Source organism: Sus scrofa, chromosome 1, assembly GCF_054392235.1.
Source record: "Sus scrofa isolate SSC_HxYL_T2T_F1_AM1 chromosome 1, Sscrofa_HxYL_maternal_Yorkshire_Landrace_v2.0, whole genome shotgun sequence".
NCBI lineage: Eukaryota > Metazoa > Chordata > Mammalia > Artiodactyla > Suidae > Sus > Sus scrofa.
The window spans coordinates 40,121,922-40,137,140 of record NC_139383.1 but is presented as its reverse complement, the minus strand read 5'-3'; the positions used below and the strand labels follow the sequence as shown (position 1 = coordinate 40,137,140).

Below are 15,219 nucleotides of genomic sequence, written 5' to 3'. Positions count from 1 at the left end.
ACACAGGGTTAAGTCATTGTCCCAAGACTGAAGAGACAGACAGGTAAATGAATACAGGGAGTCAAGGCTTACTAGAGCAGAACGCCCACAAGCAGAAATCAACCTGGGAACCAGTGTGAAGGTAGGATAATCTGAACTACAAGTGAAGAATTGCTGGAGACTCACTGTGGACAAGTGTTAGAGTTAAAAACTAAAGGAAAACCCAATTATAGAAAGGCCCCCATAATTCTGTGAACCTTCCCCCTAGGAGTTCAACCAGATTCTCACAGTAAAAATGAGAGAAAAATTCCCTCATGCTTCTTGCACCAAAGGGGAAAAGGAACCATTTTATTATTATCATTATTTTTTTATGGAAACACCCCTGGCATATGGAAGTTCCTGGTTCAGGGACTGAATCTGAGCCACAGCTGTGACCTACACTGCTGGTCAGGTTCTTAACCCACAGCACTACTGAGGGAGCTCCCATTTTAAAATATACTAGAGCATTCCGTTGTTAACACCTGACTTCAGGAGAAACTAGTTAAATAAAGCCTAACTTGCTGGGGTATTAGGAGGATAAATAACCGAAGAGAAGAGAAATACTCAAATCCAACCTATTCTAGCCATTCTCTCCCACCTAAGCAAGGAGGAAAAAACTGAGAAACCATTGTGAAGTTCACAGTCCAGAGGCACAGGCTTATTAAAAGACTGAGACCTAATCAGAGAATGATGGAATGTTTCTCCTTCCCCCACATCTCACCATGACATGATTAAAAGTCTCTTTATAGCAATTCCTTTTAACCTGCTACATAATGTCTGGCTATCGAGAAAAAAATTACATGGCATAACAGAAGGCAAAAAATACAATCTGAAGAGACAGAACAGGCATCAAAACCAGACATGACAAAGATGTTGAACTTATTAAAAATATAAAACAATATGTTAAGGGTTCTAATAGATAAATTGCCAGCATGCACGAAACAGAGATGGAAATTCTAAGAAAGAACTCCCTCTCAAAAATGCCAAAAAAAACCCACCGTCACAGAAATGAAGAATGCTAACATGGCTGAGGAAATAATTTCTGAGCTTGAGGCTATCTCAACAGAAATTTCCCAAACTGAAAAGCCAAGAAAATAAAGACTGATACTCTTTTTTTTTTTTTTTTTTTTTTTTGTCTTTTGTCTTTTTGTTGTTGTTGTTGTTGCTATTTCTTGGGCTGCTCCCGCGGCATATGGAGGTTCCCAGGCTAGGGGTCCAATCGGAGCTGTAGCCACCGGCCTACACCAGAGCCACAGCAACTCGGGATCCGAGCCACGTCTGCAGTCTACACCACAGCTCACGGTAACGCCGGATCGTTAACCCACTGAGCAAGGGCAGGGACCGAACCCGCAACCTCATGGTTCCTAGTCGGATTCGTTAACCACTGCGCCACGACGGGAACTCCCAAAGACTGATATTCTGTTCAACAAAACATCCAAGAACTGTGAGACAACAAAAGGCATAATAAATGGAAATACCAGAATGAGAAGAGAGAAAGGAACAGAAGAAATATCTGGAAAAAAAAAAAAGGCAGAATTTTTTCAAGTTAACATAAACAAAACAAAATTTACAGAGGGGAAAACCCCTAAACCTAGGTATGTTACTTTCAAACTACAGAAAATCAAAAAGAAGAAAAAATTCTGAAACAAGCCAGCCTTACCTATAGAAAAACAAAGAATTACATCCAAGTTCTTCTTAGACACCATGCAAGCAACAGTGAAGTGAAATATTTTAAAATGTTGAGAAAAAAAAGCCCACCAACCTAGAGTTCTGTACTCTGGATATTATCCTTCAAAAGTGAGGGAGAAATTCTTTCTCAAACAAAAATTAATGGAATTTCTTGCCAAACTATAGACCTGTCTTGCAAGAAATGTTCAAACCTCTTCAGCAGCGAGGAAAAATAATACAGATCAGAAACTCTAATCTACATAAAAGGGAAAGAACATAGAATAAGTGAAAGTAAAATAAAAATGTTGAACATAAGCATGCTTAAAATAAGACAATGATGTATTTAATTACATATGCACATATGCTATCCTTATAAATATACTTGTGTATGTATACATATATATACACATATACATAAGTATGTATATAAAATGAATGACTAATGCAGAAGAGACAGGAGGGAGAAATTAGGATTTTTTTGTTATTACAAGGTACATATGCTATTCATAAAGTGGTACAGCATTGTACTTAAGTGTATAGTGTAGTGGTATACTGTTAATTGAAAGCAGATTAGTTTTAGACATATAATGCAAATTCTAGGGTGTTATAGATTGAAATTCATATGCTGAAAATCTACTGCACAAGATGATGATGTTAGGGTGTAGGGCCTTTGCGAAGCATTAGGTCAAAAGAGCAGAGCTCTCGTGAATAAGATTAGTGCTCTTATAAAGTAGGCCCTAGAGAGCGCCTCACTCCTACCATGTGAAGACACAGTGAGAAGCTGGCAGTCTGCAACCTCAAAGTGGGCCTTCACCAGACACAGAAGATAACCATGCAGGCACCCTAATCTCAGACTACCTGCCTCTAGAACTGTAACAAATGTCCACTGTTTACATGCCATGACTACGTAAACAGCACCCCAAATGGACTAATAGAGCAACAACTTAAAAATAAACAAAATTTTAAAAAATGTAAAAAAAAAAGCTCAACTGATATGCTAAGAAAGGAGGGAAAACTGGAATCATATACAATGCTCAATTTAAAACCACACACACAAACAGGAAGAACAGGGGCAACAATAACAACAAAAACAACAGTAACAAATACGGTAAATAATAATCCAAATCTACCAACAATCACTTTGAAGATTGTATCTAATGATCTAAATGTATCAAATAAAAGACAAAGACTGTCAAGAATGGATCAAAAAAACAAAACCCAATTATGTTGCCTATAAGAAACCACTTTAAATATAAAGACATATATAGAACAAAAGTAAATGGATGGAGGAGTTCCCACTGGGGCTCAGCAGGTTAAGAACCCAACATAGTGTCCATGAGGATGTGGGTTCAATCCCTAGCCTCGCTCAGTGGGTTAAGGATCTGGCGTGGCCTCAAGCTGTGGCATAGGCCGCAACTGTGGCTTGGATCCTGTGTTGCTGTGGTTTACACAGCTGAGTTCCAATTTGACCCCTAGCCTGGGGAACTTCTGTATGCCAAGGGTGAGCCCTAAAAAATGAAAAGAGAAAAAAAAAAGTAGATGGAGAAAAATACACTAGGCTAACACTAAGTGAAAGTAGGAGCAGCATATGCTGCCAAAACTCTCACAAGAAATAGACAATCTGAATAGGCCTCTATTAAAGAAGTCCATCATTATAAACTTCCAAAACAGAAAGCACCAGGCCCAGACAGAATTTACTGGTGAATTCTACTGATTGTTTAAAGAAAAATTTTTATCAATTCTCCATTTTCGGAGAACGGAAATAGAGGGAATACTTCCTAACTCTTTCTCTGAGATCAATGTTACTCTAATAACAAACCAGACAAACATAAGAAATAAGACCATGGATTAATTGCTGTCATGAATAAAGAGGCATAAATCTGCAAATCAAATCCAACAACGTACAAAAAGAATTACAAACCATAACCAAGGGGGATTTATCCCAGAAATGCAAGACTGCTTCAACATTCAAAAATCAATTAATGCAATCCATTACACCAAGAGGATAAAATAAGAAAAAATCTAACGATTTCATTTTAGATACAGAAATGCATCTGATAAAGCCCAACACTCATTCACAATAAAAACTCTCAAACTAGGAATAGAGAATTTCTCCAATTTGGTAAAGAATATCATCAAGACACCTACAGCTAACATCATACTTAATGGTGAGAAACTTTCCCATTAAAATCGGGCAAAAGTGTTCCCTTTCACCACTCCTCTTCAACATTTTACTGGAAAGTCCAGAATGCAATAATAGAAGGAAATAAAAAGTATACATATGAGGGGGCGATAAAATTGTCTTCATTCACAGATGACATTGCCATCTATGTAGAAAACGCAAAAGAATCAACAACAACAACAAAAAACCTCTTGGAGCTGAAATGCAATTATAGCAAGGTTGCATGGTACAAGGTTAATGTACAAAAGTCAACTGCTTTCCTATACATTAGCAATGAAAAAGTGGAACTTGAAATAACACAATACCATTTATATTAGCATCCAAAACCATAAAATACTTAGTATAAATCTAACAAAGTATGTACAAAATTCGTATCATGAAAATTACAAAATTCTGATGAGCAAAATCAAAGAACTACACAGATATTCCAAGTTCATGGATTAAGACAATACTGTCAAGATATCAGTTCCTCAAACTTGATTTACAGATTCAATGCAATCCCAATCAAAATCCCAACAAATTACTGTGCAGATATTAACAAACTCTAAAGTTTCTACAAAGAAACAAAAGACCACACAATACAGAAGATGATGATGACAGTTAGAAGACAATACCAACAGAGAAGAAAAAAGGTGAAGGACCAACACTACCCAACTTCAAGACATTATAAAGCTTCAATAGTTATCAAGATAGTGTGGTACTGACAAAAGAATAGACAATGGAATAAAATGGGCCAGAAAAAGACCCATATAAATATGGCCAACTGATTTTGACAAAGGTTCAAAAGCAGTTCAATGGAGCAATGATAGTCATTTCAACAAGTGATGCTAGAACAACTAAACACCCACATGACAACCAAGACACAGATCTCACATCCTTTCCAAAAATTCATGCAAAATGGATCTTAGATCTAAATGTAATTACAAAACTGTAAAACTCCTTTGAGATAAAACTGGACAAAATCTAAATGACCATACTTGTGGCCACTTTTTAAGTTCAATACCAAAGGCATGATCCAGGAAAAAAATAATTTATAAGCTAGTCTTCATTAAAATTTAGAATTTTTGTTTTGCAAAGACCTACATCAAGAGAATGGGAAGACATACCAGACTGTGTGAAAATATCTGCAAAGGACACATATGATAAAGGACTGTTTTCCAAAATATACAAAGAACTCTTAAAAGTCAACAAAAAGAAACAACCCAATTTAAAAAATGGGCCAAAAACTGGCATTCCTGCTGTGGTGCAGTCGGCTAGGGATACAGCGTTGCTGCAGCTGTGTCTCCAATTCAATTCCTGGCCTGGGAACTTCCATATGCCAACAAGTGTGGCCACTAAAAAAAAAAAAAAAAAAAAAAAAAAAAAGGTATACAAAAGGATTACACATTGTGACCAAGTGGGGTTTAGTTTGGGGGAAGCAAGCAAGGCTCCTTAGGCTGTTAAAAATCAATTCACCACCTTAACAAACTAAAGAAAAACCACTATGGTCATCTCAATGAATGCAGAAAAATCATTTGAAAAAATTCAATACCCAGTCATTATAAAACAAACTAAAACTTACAACAAATAGAATATTCTTGATAAAGGTCATTTACAAAAAAAAAAAACAAAACAAAAAAAAAACAAACAAAACAAACAAAGAATCTATAGTTGTCACTCATACTTCATGGTGGAAATCTGAACAATTTCCCTTAAGATCCAAAACAAGGCAATGGATATCTGCTCTCACCACTTGTATTCAACTTCATGATGGAGGTTCTAGCGAATATAACATGGCAAGGAAAAAACAGGAAAAGGTGTATCCTTTGGAAAGGAAGAAATAAAACTTCCATCTTTCACACATAATGGTCGACATGAAAAATCCCCAAATCTCAAAAAACTTACAAAAATGTTACCAGAACTACAAGCGAGTTTAATAATGTCACAAGACACAATGTCAATATATACACACTAGCAACTAATAACTGGAAATTGAAATTAAACATAAAGAAATACTTAGTATAAATCTAAAAAAATATATATTAGATACCAAGTAATGAAAATTAGAAAAACACTAATGAAAAAGGAATCAAAGATCTAAATAAATACCAAGATAAACTGGACTATGAACTGGAAGACTCAATATTGCTAGGAAATCAATTCTTTCCAAACTTGTTCATAAATTCAACACAATTCCAATCGTAATTCCAGCAGGAGTTTGGTAGGAACAAACCAGCTGCTTCTAAAACTTTCACGGAAAGGCAAAAGAACTACAATAGCCCAAAAAAACTTCAAAAAAGAACAGAGCTGGAAGACTCATACTACCTGATTTCAAGACTAACTTTAAAGCTATAGCAATCAAAATAGGGTAGTTTAGGCAAAAGTACAGACACATAAAGGAACAGAGTTCAGAAACAGACTTACACAAATATGGTAAAGGGGTTTTTGACAAAAGTATCAAAGCAAATCAATATGGAAAGAATAATCACTTCTACTGTTTGAAAGACACCATTAAGAGTATGAGAAAACAAATCAAAGCAAAAATAAACCAATGGGACCTCATCAAACTGACAAGTTTTTGCACAGCAAAGGAAACGAAAAAGACAACTTACAGACTGGGAGAAAATAGTCTAACAAATGCAACTGACAAGGGCTTAATCTCTAAAATGTACAACTTAGACAACTCAACAGCAAAAAAGCCAACAACCCAATTGAAAAATGGGCAAAAGACCTGAAGAGGCATTTCTCCAAGGAAGGTACACAGATGGCCAACAAACACATGAAAAAAAAATGCTCAACATCCCTGATTATTAGAGAAATGCAAATCAAAACTACTATGAGGTACCCCCTCACACCAGTCAGAGTGGCCATCATTAATAAGTCCATAAATAATAAATACTGGAGAGCATGTGGAGAAAAGGGAACCCTCCTGCACTGTTGGTGGGAATGTAAAATGGTACAACCATTATGGCAAATAGTGTGGAGGTACCTTAGAAAACTATACACAGAACTGCCATATGACCTAGCAATCCCACTCTTGGGCATATATCTAGACAAAATTTTCCTTGAAAAAGACACGTGCACCCACATGTTCACTGCAGCACTATTCACAATAGCCAAGACATGGAAACAACCTAAATGTCCTTCAACAGAGGATTGGATTAGGAAGATGTGGTAATATATACACAATGGAATACTACTCAGCCATAAAAAAGAACAAAATAAACCATTTGCAGCAACATGGATGGAACTAGAGACTCTCATACTGAGTGAAGCAAGTCAGAAAGAGAAAGACAAATACCATATGATATCACTTATACCTGGAATCTAACATATGGCATAAATGAATCTTTCCACAGAAAAGAAAATCATGGACATGGAGAACAGATCTGTGGTTGCCAAAGAGGAGGTGGAGGGAGTGGGATGGATTGGGAATTTGGGTTAACAGATGCAAACTATTGCCTTTGGAATGGGTAAGCAATGAGATCCTGCTGTATAGCACTGGGAACTCTGTCTAGTCACTTATGATAGAAAATGTAATGTGAGAAAAGAGTGTGTAATTGGGTCACCTTGCTGTACAGTAGAAAACTGACAAAACACTGTAAACCAGCTATAATGGAAAAAATAAAAATCATTATTAAAAAAAAAGTATGTAAAAACAAACCAAAGACAAAATATCAGCTGGTGGGAATGAAACCTGGTATAGCCTTCTTGGAAGTATGGCAATTTCTTTCTTTCTTTCTTTTTTTTTTTTTTTTTTTTTTTGCTTTTTAGGGCCGCATCTGTGGCATACATAAATGCCCAGGCTAGGGGTCAAATCAGAACTGCAGTTGCCAGCCTACACCACAGCCACAGCAATGCCACATCTGAGCCATGTCTGTGACCTACACCACAGCTTGCGCCAATGCCAGATCCTTAAACCACTGAGCAGATTCATGGATTGAACCCACATCATCATGGATACTAGCTGGGTTCACTTCTGCTAATCCACAATGGGAACTTCAAAATTTTTAACTCTTAGTTTAAATTAAAAAAAAAAAAAAAAAAAAAACTTAAAAAAATACTAGTCAGGTTCATTACCCACTGAGCCAGAATGTGAACTCCAATTTGGCAATTTCTCTAAATCAAACTTACACTTACACTTAGCAATCCCACTGCAAGGTATTTAGGTAAACAAAATAATTCACAGTCACACACTGAAACAAAAGAAGGGAATGTTTACAGCTACTTTATCAGCAAAATCTGGAAATGCCTCTCAACTAGTGAATGGATAGACAAGCTGTGGTACATTCAGGCACTGGAATACTACACAAAAAGGAAAAAACTACCAGTACACACCACAATGTGAATGGATTTCAAATGAACTATAGTAAGTAAAAGAAGCCAGACTCCAAAAGCTATATGCTGTATGAGTCCATGATATTCTGGACAGGCATGACTGAAAAAAAAAGGGATTGTCCAGGATGAGGATGGCAGAATGTTTTAAGGTGATAAATGTTCTCTAGTGGTTACACAACCACACGACTGATCAAAACTCACAGAACAAAATACTACAAAGTTTGAATTTTACATAAATTCCATCAACTAAAAAATGACAAAAATATAGAAGAAATAATATGGAAGGAAAACAAAGATAATGTAACATAAAAGTATTTCATAATTCATATCCTTAAAATGAAGAATCCTCTAAATAAATAAAACAAAAAAGGTCAAAGACATAATACAGTTAGAATTTCCTTGGATGAATAAACCTGTATTTTCAAAAGAACACCATTTTCCTGAAGAAAAAAAAAAAAAAGTGACAAAAGATTTAAAGTCAGACACACTTGGTTAATTAATTTCAAAGATACACAAAACTCTTCAGATACCCAGGCAGAAGTAGTAAGTCAACTGTGTATATCAGAGGTGTTGGAAGGGTGATGGCTATCAGGGCAGGGTAAGACAGAACACAATCTATAGAAATAACCACAAAGTTCTAAGGAACTGTGTATACTATTATACCAGTCTACAATGTTTCTCAAGAATGTAAGAAGCACTTTTAAATAGGAAAAAATTCAGGGATTTCAGCATCCATGAATCCTTTTTGAAAAAATCTATTAGATAACCAAATTTAGTCAATTATGAGACCATATTAAAAAAAAAAACAAAACAAAACTAGTCAGAAGCTATACGAAAAAAAGAATGTTTTGAGCCCTGAATCCATTTAAGTATAGAATTGTGGTTTTCAAACTACAGTATCCATCAGAATCACTAGGAGACCATATTAAAACAGAATGTGGGCCCTAGTCATTGTTACCAGTAAGTCTCCTAGAGTGCTAGTCTACGGACGCTTATAGGAATGACAGGTTTAGTTTTAAGATTAAACAACTACGGGAATTATAGTGCCACAGTACATGGCACTACTGACATTTGGGGTCAAATAATTATTTACTGTTAGGGGCTATCCTGTGTATTATAAAATATTTAGCAGTATCCTTAGCCTTTTACCCATCAGATGCTATTATGATGATGAAAATTATCTGCAGACATTGCCAAGTATCCCCTGGGGTCAAAATCACGCCCAGCTGAGAACCACTGCTATAAAAACCTCTCCTGATGAAGAAATGTTACTTAACACTCAACAATTCCTTTACTTTTTAATTTGTTAAATTCAATAAATTTAATGCTTTGTTTAAAAATACACTCAACATGCTACCATTCTTTTAAAAAGTATTTCTGCCTATTCATTCACCTATTTGTATGTATGCATTGAGAAAAAAGGAATGTTATTAGCAGTGGGATTTTCTTGGTGACATTTACATTTTGTACTCTGCAATGCTTGACTATTCATAGCAACTATGAATCATTTTTACAAAAACAAGTCATTGTACTAAAAAATAAAAATCTAGCAGATAGTGCAAAAAAAAAAAAAAAAAAAAACCCAGGCAGTCAGGAATCACAAGTTCTTTCTTCTCCTTAACTACATTAAATATCTTGGGCAAAAAAAATGATAGTTATTGTATACAAAAAAATCAATTCTATTCACTAAAAGTTATAAGATGCTGGTGGGGAAAAACACTTAAGTAGGCATAAATTGCTGGTAATGTAGTTACAGGATTAGGCAGGAGGTCCACAGATGTTTATAATAATGCTTAAAGTAACCACTAATCAAATACATATCCATGCATAAACCAAGGATTATGATCAATCTAACTCTAGGTCACCTAACAGGAAAAACACACACAAAATAAAAAATTTAATACTCCAATCTCTGCACAAAAGTATTACATGTAATTTCTTTTTTATACTTTTTTCAAAGTGCAGACATTCTACAAAACAAAAAAATTTACAAAAATTGATTAAAGAAACTTGAGTAAAGGAAGTTAATTTCTTTTAATTCTGGCTTAACTGATCTAATTTAATGACTTGAATACTTTGAATATTTAACAAAATTTTAAATTTGTCAAAACTTCTAAGTAAATGAGTATATTGGCTGTTAAGACTGGGAGAAATGGATTTGTAAAATAAAAGGCATATTTCCTTTCAATTGCTATCAGACTACACTAAAATCAAACAATTCAGCAATAAAGAGACAGAGGCACCAGGAAAGAAAGGAGAAAAAATTACTAGAAATGCATACTACAGAATCAATTTCTAGATTGGCCATAATAATCTAGAACAAGGATGAGCAGCCTTAGCCATCTAGGCTAACTACCAGAGATCTAATTACTTGAAAATAATGAAAACTACCTCCTTGTTACTATCTTCCAATATACTTTGATATTAAAAGATAGTGTCAATTTTATCACTTTTTTTTAGTAGAAGTGGAGAACTAAGTTGTAAAAATGTTAATAGGAATACAATTTTTTCCCATATTGTATACTAAAACTATTTTCGTTTCAATTTAAAACATATACATATTTTTAAAACCCCCTAGAATCTTGTTTTTAACCGTAATTGTCCTTGAGGTCAAAAAGATTGATCATCACTGACCTAGAAATTGAGAACAAAATGGAAAACACGTATCTCTCCTTTTAAATTTTTACTTATACAAAGAACATGCCTACTTGATAAGTGGACAGAACCTGACTTTACAAATCAAATTACACATCTCCCTTCTCCCCCCATTAAAACAATTTTATAATCATCATTTATATTTTGTAATTCAATGTATTACACTAAATATGCCTATATATATAATAGTCAAAGGATTCAAGTAAATTCTCTACTTCCTGAGATAAAAATAAACCAGTTTTCAAAGAAAAAAAAATATAACAGCTATCCACACCCAACTATAAGAAAAAAATACCATAGAATCAAGACAATGACCTAGGTTTGACTAACAACCTCTATGCATTATTCTACTAAAAATTAACATTTAGAGTTCAAGCTATATCAAGAACTTAAGGAAAAGAGGAAAGGTATGTAAAACAAAAATGCTGTCTAATTTATATAGGGGAGTCATTTGGGAAGTCAGACCAGCAATTGTAAGAAGTGGAATTCATCAAACCATAGATTAAAGAAATACAATTTAAACCTAAATATCTCGCTAGAAATTACAAATATCTTTATTAACTGTAACGTCAATTTTTGTCTACTGGGAGGCAGGGGAGTGGTTATATCAAACTCAAGTTTATTTGTACCACCTGAATCAAATCTTGCCACAATGATGAAGAATGGTTTCACTCTAACGTTAACTAAGCAAAATGAAACCTACATCTAATTAAACTTCAGATGTCAAATTACCGAAGCACCTTTAATGTCAAAAATTAGGTATTTAATACCACAGAACTGAGTAGGTTTTTTCAGATACATAAATTACATGAGAAGTACGTATAGTAATTTTCTATGACCCAGTCGTAGAGCTAGGACTATTTAGAAAGGACACAATGACATCAATATTACTGTTAAGCTGTCCCACATATGTGTAACTTAATTGCAATCCGCGAGACAGAACAAAGAGGCCGACATGTCTCCAGGGATGACAATGCTGCAGTCTAAGGTCGCTGAGAAGGGATGAAGAGAAGTGATGAGGTACTCCACAGAAACAAGCGGCCTAAGACCTTTTAGCAATGGCCTAGGCAAATATAAGACAAAACGACAAAGGGGGCCCGGAAGAATAGGGAGCTACTTTCACCAAAGACTGGTTGGGGAAGGGAGACCATTAGCTCTCCACTTCACTTCTCCTATCAGGGTCATCTTCCCATTTCCACTGCTCCTCACGGCCACCCGGGTCAGCTCTTCAAAAGACTCAGGGCCCAGAAGCTGAGTTGGAGTGACCAAGAGAAACGATGAAAATGGGGAAGGAAGGCACTCCCTGTTGGGTGGAGTAAAACGGTGGCGCCGGGCCTCACCCACCCCGGCTCGGGTGCCTTTCTCTTTTGTCCCTCACGGCAGCACCCCGAAGTCCCCTAAAAATCACCTTACCCAGCTCGCCATGGAGCAGAGCCCCAAGACGCTCCCCATCTCCACAACGTCGCAGGAGCAGCAGATGCCAACAAGATGGAGACAGAGCCTCTGTGTCTGTCTGTGCTTATTTACTAACTACAAGCGACTTCCGGCGCAAAGCTCACCCCGCCCCTCGGCTATACGTCACTTCCTTCAAGGCCTCAGTGGAGTGGGAGGAGGCGTGCTGAAAGTTGCGCATGCGCGGGCCTGAACCCGAGGCTTTCTGCATTTGTGCTTTTCTAATTCAGCAGGCCAAAAGCGGCACTTTTTTTCACTTTTGCATTACGCCGCGCCCCCCCCCCCCCCGCCCTTACATTCTTAAATTATTCCTGAAGCCCACTGCCTAGGACAAATTTTATTGGGCTAGTTCTACTCATTTTTTTGGCGTGTTTCCAATTTTTTTGTATTGCTGTTTCAGTTGACAACGCATTTTTAAATTCTTGTCCAATTAATGTGTTATAAGAAGTTTGTAAGTTCAAAATGTTTTAAGTACTTAGATAAGACGTGCTAATAAGTCTCAAACATAGTACAGATACTATTGACTGTCCCAGCGTTTGAGGAGACATTTGGAACCCTTGTCCTTAGATGATAATGGACATCTCCAGGGAATGTAGTCATTAAAAGTCTAGTTATGTTTATAGTCATTAGTCCCTGAAGATATTCTGAGAAAAGAGTTTGGCACACAGAAATAAATTTGAAGTAGTCAGTGTCATAACTAATAAGATAGTGTCTTATAAAATTACCAAACTTGGGTGGGGGAAGCTTATGTAACACCTAAGAATCTGAGAGAACTGTAACCATCAAGTGACAGTAAAAAGGAAGGAATGGGACTGGATAAAAAATAATGGGTTTAGCTTGGACTTGTTGGACTTGAAGTCTCTGAGATGCTATCACTCAGCACTTGAAAATCTAAGTTTAGGAGTTTCTGCTGTGGCTCGGTGGGTTAGGAACCTGACTAGTATTCATGAGGATGTGGATTTGATCCCTGGCCTCAGTCGGTTAAGGATCCAGTGTTGCCACAAAATGCAGCTCAGATCTGTTGTGGCTGTGGCATAGGCTTCAGCTGCAGCTCTGATTCAACCCCTAGCTTGGAAATTCTCTATGCCATGCCACAGGTGCAGCCCTTAAAAAAAAAAAGAAAAGAAAAAGAAAAAGCAAGCTTAAAAAACCAAGAGTTAATGAGATACAAAATTTAAAGTAATTCATACTGCAGTTATACTTAAAGATATAGGATTGAGAAAGATAACCAAAGAGAAATGTTGTGGAGTTACGAGGCCTTAATGTGGAACCAAAACAATTAACTCTGGAAGAATCATCAAGTGCGGAGAAGCTATTGACTTAGTTTTTGCCTTCTCACTTTGGTTATTGAGGTTGTATCTGCACACTTGTCCTTCCAAATTTTTTTTTTTTTGTCTTTTCAGGGCCACACCCTCGGCATATGGAGATTCCCAGGCTAGGGATCTAATCAGAGCTGTAGCTGCCAGCCTAGCCAGAGCCGCAGCAACACGGGATCCAAGCTGTGTCTGCGACCTACACCACAGCTCATGGCACTGCTAGGTCCTTATCCCACTGAACAAGGCCAGGGATCAAACCCTCAACCTCATGGTTCCTAGTCGGATTCGTTAACCACTGGGCCATGACGGGAACTCCTGTCCTTCCAAATTTTGCATTTTGAATTCTGTTTTCAGTATAAGTTGTGAAAATATCTTTAGTAAGACCCTTGACTCCTCAGAATGTCAGTGTCCTTGTTAATAGTGCAGCAATCCTAAATAGTTGTGAGGGTTAAATAACATCACATAGTCTTATAAGTGATAGCACCAGGTGTGGCAGATTGTAGATTATCAACACAAGCTAATTTTGTTCCTACCACGACTAATTATCTTTTGTGGCTTGTCAACCTAGACTATACATAATGTAAACCCAAAAGGCTACTTCAAATTCTCAGATAATTTCTCCAGGTCATCTAACATTTTCTGGTCTATTTCTTTGGGAAGGATATAATATTGTGTCCCATAACATGGAAGCTTACTTCCCAGACTCCTTGATATTTTTATGAGTGATACCCAGATAGCACTTAATTTTTTTTTTTTTATGCTTTTCAGGGCCTCACTTGCAGCATAAAGAAGTTCCCAGGCGAGGGGTCAAATTGAAGCTATCAGAGTTGCAGCTGCCAACCCATGCTACAGCCACAGCCACATGGAATCTGAGCTACATCTGTGACATACACCACAGCTCGCAGCATTGCCAGATCCTTAACGCACCAATCAAGGCCAGGGATCAAACCCACATCCTCATGGATACTAGTTGGGCTGGTAACCCGCTGAGCCATAATGGGAACTCCCAGATAGCATTTAATCTTAATCGACCATCTAGAGATCTCCTATTCAGTTGCAGTTTCTGATCTTAGAGCCATGTCTCTTCCTCTGGCAGGCTTATAGTCATTTATATGAGATTGACCTCTTGTATGCAATCCAATAATAAAGTGGTATTTTCACTATAAAGATCAGAAGGTAAACAAGTTTGTTTTATCACAATCCTTGGGAAGACATTTTAGGGACTCTGCAATTATGGAAAATCAGAAAATCTACCAAATTTGATTAAGAAGGAGTAGTATACAAGTAAAAGAGATCCTAACCCACTGAGCTAGGCCAGGGAGAGAACCCACAGAGACAATGTCTGGTCCTTAACCTAATCCACAATGGGAACTCTGATCTATTCTTTATTGATTTGTAGATGGTTTTGATATATTTTTGGATACAAATTCTTTGTTATGTGTGTAGCAATTACATCCCTCAGTCTGGGCTTATTCTTTCACTTTTTTTGTGGTGTCCTTTAATGACAACTCAGTGTGGTTTTAAAATTTATTATGATGTAGTCAAATTTAACACACTTGATCCTTAAGTTACATGATTTTTTTTGTTGGGAATGCCTTACTAGTACCAGGA

The 15,219-nt window shown here is 36.6% G+C and overlaps 1 protein-coding gene across 5 annotated transcripts in view; it reads right to left on the bottom strand.

Moving 5' to 3' along the window:
• SERINC1 (serine incorporator 1) overlaps positions 1-12,336 on the bottom strand; it is a 42,136-nt gene extending 29,800 nt beyond the window's left edge. For all 5 annotated transcript variants that reach the window (XR_014839839.1, XR_014839847.1, XR_014839854.1 and 2 more), the window contains exon 1: positions 12,254-12,336. Coding sequence is in view for 1 of the 5 variants with exons in the window: in XM_013992615.3 (XP_013848069.2) it covers positions 12,254-12,292 (39 nt within the window). In the remaining 4 variants the exon portion in view is untranslated. The remainder of the gene's footprint in view (positions 1-12,253) is intronic.
• Positions 12,337-15,219: the final 2,883 nt, after the last annotated feature.